Raw genomic sequence first — 6715 nt, forward strand, 5'->3', positions numbered from 1 at the left:
CATGTGGTGCTGGGGGATTGAACCGCGGTCCCTGTGCTTTGCCAAGCTTGTTCCAAGTAGGTGCTTTAGACCACTAAGCCATCTCACCAGCCCCATGTTGTTGTTGTTTTTGTAGAGCGGGGGTACTAGTAATCAAACTCAGATCCTTGCACTTGCCAGGCAGGCCTCTTGATAACTTATTTATTTATTTATTTTGGTGGAACTGGGGATTGAACTCAGGCCCTTGCACTTGCCAGGCAAACGCTTATTCTACTGAGCCATCTCCCTAGCCCTCTTGATAACTTAGAGAACACACATGAACTTTATTTTTTGGCCGAACCGGGGATTGAACTCAGGTCTATGTGCTTGCCAGGGAAGCGCTTATCCCACTGAGCCATCTCCCTGCCCCCCCCCATGAACTTTTAATACATAGATTTGGAAAGATTACCCAAACATTAAAACCTAAATAGGTTGAAGTCTTTTATGCTCTCCACTCTTGTTTGTTTGGTTTGGTTTAAGGACAGGGTCTCACTATGCAGTTCAGTCTGGCTTTGAACTCATGATGTAGCCTGGGCTGACCTCACACTCATAGTGATCCTCCTGTCTCATACTCGGAGGGCGGGGATTACAGGCGCATGCCATTCTGCCTGGCCGTGCTCTCTGTTCTTTACCTTGTTGTTAGCTGCCTGTTTTATCTTTAATTTTACAGAGAGCTGCTAATTGTTTTCCAGCCATGAAGCATTGTTTTGGACTTGGTAGAGAGCCAAGATCCCTTTCCTCTTCAATGTTTCTATCCAAATGAGGCAGACAGGCTGGAAATGTGTTCTTTAGTGTCATAGTAGCTTATAGAAAGAAGTGGCCTTGAAGAATGCATAGGCTCTTCACTCAGTAGCCTAAGCCTTAGGGAATTTCATTGAGGGAATAGGGTAGGGACATTCTGGACAAAAGGAAGAAAGGCAGGGGGCCCGCCCATTAGCTCAGTTGTTTAAGTGCCTGCTTAAAGGAGGCAGTCAGTTTCTTTGAGTGGTGGTTCCATTCCCACATACTCAAGGCAACCCAGACCAGCGCTGCTGCAGGTCAATGGGCAGCTACAAAAAAAAAAAAAAAGAAAGAAAGAAAGAAAGGCATTTCATGCCAACTTAGAGAGTTCTGCCCATACCATAAGCCTCTCATTCTGGGGGGAGTATATTCCAAGACCCTGCTGCATGCCAAAACCACCATAACACTTTTTTCCTATACATATGTGCACTAATTTAGTGCCATTTCATCATAACTAAGCATTTTATTATGTACTTTGGCAACAACCTATGATTTGAGTCAAAAGTAGCACAGATTTCTTGACAATTTCAAGAGCTAGAATATGTTTCCTGTCCTTAAGAATTTTTACCTTTTCACTTAAAGGAAGCCTGCCGTTACTTCTCCTGGCAGGTCTGAATTGCCTGCCTCACTACTTGTGGGTAGGGTCGCGATTACTAAGTGAAATAAGGCTTCCTTGCCTCTGGCGCTATGCCTTGGTGACAAGCCATCTGAGAGGAAGAGGTGAGGTGGACTTGTGGACTGTGACCTGCTGGAAGAAGGGTGATTCATGCCTGCTGTGTCCTGCGCAGGGCAGGGAGATTTCATCACATTGCTTAGAACAGTGCACAGTTTAAAATACATAAATTGTTTTTATTACTAGAATTTTCTGTTCATTAATTTGGACCTTGGTAGATCTACTGAAACTTGTAAGTGCAGGCTGTTGTATGTGCCTGAGAAAATTGCGGTATGTATTGAATCTCATTCAAAATTAAAGACGCCTCTCACAGATTAGAACCAGAGTACCTGATGTCTATTTCTGTTTATTTTTTGAAAAAGGGCCTTGCTATGTAGTTCAGGCTGGCCTTGAACTCACGGCAACCGCTACTGCCGCAGCCTACCAAGTGCTGGAAATATAGGCATGCACCACCGTGCCCAGCCACATGTGTATTTCCATTATAGTTCCTAGTTAGCCTCTTTTTTCTTCAGTACTGGAGATTGAACTCAGGGAATTCATACTGAGTTACCTCCTAGCCTTCTTTTTAAAATTGTTTTAAATTTTAAGTTAGGGTTTCAGTAAGTATCGGATAGGCTCAGACTTGTGATCCTCCTGACCTGTTCTCCCAGAATGCTACCATAGCTAGCTCCCTATTATTGTACCTTTTATTGACTTTGGTTGTGTTGTCTCTCTCTCTCTCTCTCTCTCTCTCTCTCTCTCTCTCTCTCTCTCTCTCTCTCATTTATTTTATTTTTTTATTTTTTATTTTAGAGAAGGGTCTACAAAGTGTTCGGGATCTCACTGCATAGATCAGACTCGTAGTGATCCTCCTGTTTACATCCTCACAAGAACTGGGGTTACAGGCACACACCACCACACCCAGTCTCAATTGCCGCCTCAGCTTGCCCCCCGGGGTGGGGCTGGCACAGTAGGCCTGGGAATCCACTGAGCTATTTGGCCTGCCCTTTGCTTTGTTTTTCTGAGACAGGATCTCATTATGCAGTTCAGGCTGGCCTTGAGCTCACCATGTAGCCCAGGCTGGCCTAGAACTCCCAACAATCCTCCTGCCTCAGCCTCCCGAGTACTGGGGTCACAGATGTAGTCCACCTCAGCCACTACTGTACTTTCTTTTAGCCTTTGATTCTCCATTGGATTCTTTGAAAACAGTAACTGTGCCACATCTCTGCGTTCCTAGTACCTATCTTACTCGCCTTAAGTCAGTCACCTGGCGTGAAAAGCTGTATAATTGGGTGCTGTCATACCCCTGTGGCAGAGTTTATGCTTCATCCAGTCGTGGTGCTGCTATTGAAAACATTTGGGGCTCTCTTCAGCTAAGAGATCGAGAGGTTGGGAGAAACCCATTGCCTGGGTAGGACTTGAAGCTGGTTTGCTCGGGTCATTTGCCATCCTGATACTTGATTAGGCTGGGGGATGATGTCTCTGAAGGTGTGGCAGAGTGGAAACTTCCAGACATTGGGAGTGTGACCCCTAACTGTGGCTGTGTGCTCCACTGGGTTCAGAGATTCTAGGCAGATAAGCACAACCCATCCCTGGGTGTGTCCAGGTGAGTAAGGAGGCAGGCCCATCTCTGCCTCCCGGCCCCTTCCCCTTCAGCACTGTTCCACCTGCTCTGCTTTGGCCTCTGCTATACCCACCCTTGTGATCTTTCTGCCCAGGAACAGCCAACCATGGACTGCAGCTACGGAACCCATGAGCTGCATTAGTCCTTCCGTAAACTCATGACAGAGGGCATTCCCCTAGGTGTTCCTAAGTTGTGCTGATGTTTGGCTTAATGGAAGTCAACTGGGTTTTCCCTGTGTCTGTAGTTAAAGTCCACGGAAAGCATCTGCCCTTGCAGAGGCAGGTAGTTGGAAAGGGGAGGGGGAGTATTGCAACCTTTCAGATCACTGTGGTTGGGGGTTGGGGAAATGGCTCAGTGGAATAAGCGCTTCCCTGGCAAGCTCAAGGGCCTGAGTTCGATCCCCAGTTCCACCAAAAAAAAGAAAAGAAAAGAAATTCCAGATCACTGTGGCTGTTCTTTTTGGATACGATACCAAAGTTTAATGAGCAGTAGATTTTTTTTTTTTTTTTAGCAGATTTTCTAATCGCAGTGTGGGATATAAAATGGTCTTTTCATACATTAGAATCTATTGGTCTGTCCTATACTTTGCATAACTCTTTTATTCAAGAATGATTTCACACTGTGTGTTGGTCCTTTGAAAATACTAGTTCACAGTTATGTGGACAGCATCAGTCAGGCTCCTTGACAAGGAGCACTGGGGGTTGCTGTGAGCTCGTGGAGCCACCCTTGCCTTTGTCCTTGTGCTCTGAACCTTGAGAGATTGGACTGGGGAGGGTCCCTCAATGTTTTCTCAGTCTGAGTCTCGTGCTGATCTCTCCAAGATGCTTTGCCACCCTTCTGGGCACCCCTCAGCCCATCCATGGGACACCCGATATGAGCCTTACCACGGCCCTGCGAAATCCAGCAGGTCATCTGAAGTGCTGCGAGGGCTCTGCAGACTGTTGAGCTTCTTGTGGTTACAGCAGCGGAGGCTGGAGAAGAGATCAGCTGTGGAAGGTTCACTGTGGGTCTGTGTCCAGCACAGGCCCGAGGGGGGCTTCCAGCTGTGCTCAGCAGGGAGGCCGTGGATGGGCTAATTGTCCCAGCAACAGTGTGTGACACAGTGGTGGGCTCTCAGGAGACAGGGGCCCTGCCCTGAAGACCTGGTGGCCCACCACGCTGCCCTCAGCCTCCAGTCCTGGGCAGTCAGCCTAGCACATGCGTCCAAAGGCCCATTCTCAGGCAGTGCTGTGGTCCAAGGCCAAAGATGACTCATCAGGCAGGACTGTAGGAGAGTTCACAAATCACCTGCTAGGAGTAGTGGCCAGACCTCTACAGTATGCTGGTGTGTCTTCCCAAGGGCTATTTCACAAGTGTCCCTCTGATTTCCTAAGCACTCCTAGGGAAAAAGAGTTGAGGTCTGTGGTACGCGTGTGGTAGTGAGGGCATGGTGGGTCCTTGCCTTGGCTGCACTGGGTGCCAGCAGATTCTCCCACCCCAGCTTTTCTAGCCTCAGTGGAAATGTCACTTGAATAAGGTGGTCCCTGTCATGGTAATGTAAACATTTTTCTGGAGATTGATTTGTTTCTTTCTTTTTTTTTTTTTTTTTGGCAGAACCAAGGATTGAACTCAGGCCCTTACACTTGCCAGGCAAGTGTTTATTCTACTGAGCTATCACCCCGGCCCCTCTTTTGTATTTTTAGGGAAGGGTCTACAGGGTGTTCAGGGTCTCACTACTAGATTGGCTCATAGTGATCTGCCAGTTTACAGCCTCCCAAGAGCAGGGATTACAGGCACACACCACCAAGTCCAGTCTCAATTGCCAGCTCAGCATGCCCTGGGGGCGGGGCCGGCCCAGCAGGCCCTGCGATTGAGCTATTTGGCCAGCCCTGGAGATCAGTTTGAAATGTGGGTTTGCCCCGAGTCTCCAGTTGTGCTTGGCTCTCTCACTTGGCTCGGCTCGTCCTGTTTGGCGATGTGGAGTTGTGTGAGCTCAGCTTGTCAGGCCCATCGCCTGTCTGTCCAGCACAGGGAGACATGTGGGTGGGTATTTGTAGTTCTGTTTGCACTTCCTCGAGCACGGTGCACTTCAACAAGGCTCAGTTAAAATCACGCTTAGAACCTTCTCATTGCTTCTGGAAATCTTTCTCCAAATGTTTGTTTCAATTTTTAAAAAAAGAAAGTTAAAAAATGACTTTTTCTTTTAAATGACTTTTTTTGTTACTTGTGACATGCTCTGTTTTTCCTTTGCTCTAGAAGATTTGTTGTCAAATCTGTGCTGATGACTTAGAAGTTTGAAAATGAGCTTTGATTATATTTGCTTTGCTGACTTTTAAGTCACCTTTAGTGCTCCCTACACCCAGCACTCCAGGCGCTGCAGTGCAGGCACTCGCCCTCCAGATCAGGGTGAGATTCCAGCCTTCTGTCCTTGCCCAGTCTCCCTCCTCTGTGCTGTCTCAAGAGCCACCAAGAAGCCCATTGTGAGGGCAGAGAATAACAGCTGGTACCTACACAGTGGCTCCATACTTGGTCCTCAGCATGGGGGGAGGGGTTCTCATCACAGAGAAGACTCCCAGGCCTGAGAGGTGACCTAGCAGGGGGTGCTCCAGAGTCTGCTGTCCATCTGCTGGTTTTGTGACTGCTTCCTACTGTCCAGCTGCAGAACCTTTTTTTTTGTTGTTGTTTTATTTTGTTTTTTTTTTTTTTTTTTTGGCTGAACCAGGGATTGAACTCAGGCATTCTACTGAGCCATCTCCCCAGTACCCCAGCTGCAGAACCTTTCTCTTGTCTGTGACCCAAAGCCTCGCTTCTGTAGTGTTGAAGAGCCTTCCATGCTCTAATTTCTGCTCTCTGCAGACGGCCCTGTTCTCTGCCTGTTTTGGTTTGTTTTTTTTTTCCCTGCCTGTTTGAGGCCCAGTGCTAGTCTGTATGTAGCTCACTCAGACATCCCTGTTTGCACACACAGCCTGCATGGCTTTCACTGTGTCTGTCTCACAGGCCTCAGCCACGTGCCAGGCCCTGTGTACCAGGCCACTCCTCAATTTCTTGGGCAACTGCTCAAGTGTCCCTTTGTCACCTCCCCTCTAGGTAGACTCAGGCAGATTGTAGCAGAGAACTGGGTAGGGTGCAGTCTGTATGGTGGAAAGACAGTCTTTTTTTTTTTTTTTTTTTGGTGGAACTGAGGATTGAACTCAGGTCCTTGCGCTTGCCAGGGAAGCGCTTATTCCACTGAGCCATCTCCCTGGCCACAAGGGAAGACAGTCTTACGCTATGCTGATGGAAACATTTTTCAATTCGCACACTGTATCCTACAGTTGACTGTCCTTCAAGGGCACAGACTCATTTGATAGCAGCAGTATTCGGTGCATTATAGAGAAAAAGTGAGCATGATATGTCTCTGAAGTTGTATTTCTTGTTTTATATTTCCTTCCAGACCCTCAAAATTATGAAATCTTACGGAGTTTTAGAAACTTGTATAAATGTAGATGTCTCAGACTGCTGTAATGAATTTTCCTTCTGTCTTTTCTTTTGTAAGCTCCTTGCCCGGCTTGAAGGTAGAAGTTCCTTGAAAGAAATTGAACCAAATCTGTTTGCTGATGAAGATTCACCTGTGCATGGTAAAAATATATCTTCAAATAAAAATATAGTATTATAAGTTGGGG

The 6715-nt window shown here is 47.1% G+C and overlaps 1 protein-coding gene across 1 annotated transcript in view; it reads left to right on the forward strand.

The window, feature by feature from the left end:
- The window catches only part of Xrcc2 (X-ray repair cross complementing 2), a 39631-nt gene that overhangs the window by 10285 nt on the left and 22631 nt on the right, over nucleotides 1-6715 (forward strand). The window contains exon 2 of the mRNA XM_023712913.1: nucleotides 6589-6670. Coding sequence (XP_023568681.1) covers nucleotides 6589-6670 — 82 coding nt within the window. The remainder of the gene's footprint in view (nucleotides 1-6588; nucleotides 6671-6715) is intronic.

This window comes from Octodon degus, unplaced genomic scaffold (genome assembly GCF_000260255.1).
Source record: "Octodon degus isolate 3935 unplaced genomic scaffold, OctDeg1.0 scaffold00027, whole genome shotgun sequence".
NCBI classification, from domain to species: Eukaryota; Metazoa; Chordata; class Mammalia; order Rodentia; family Octodontidae; genus Octodon; species Octodon degus.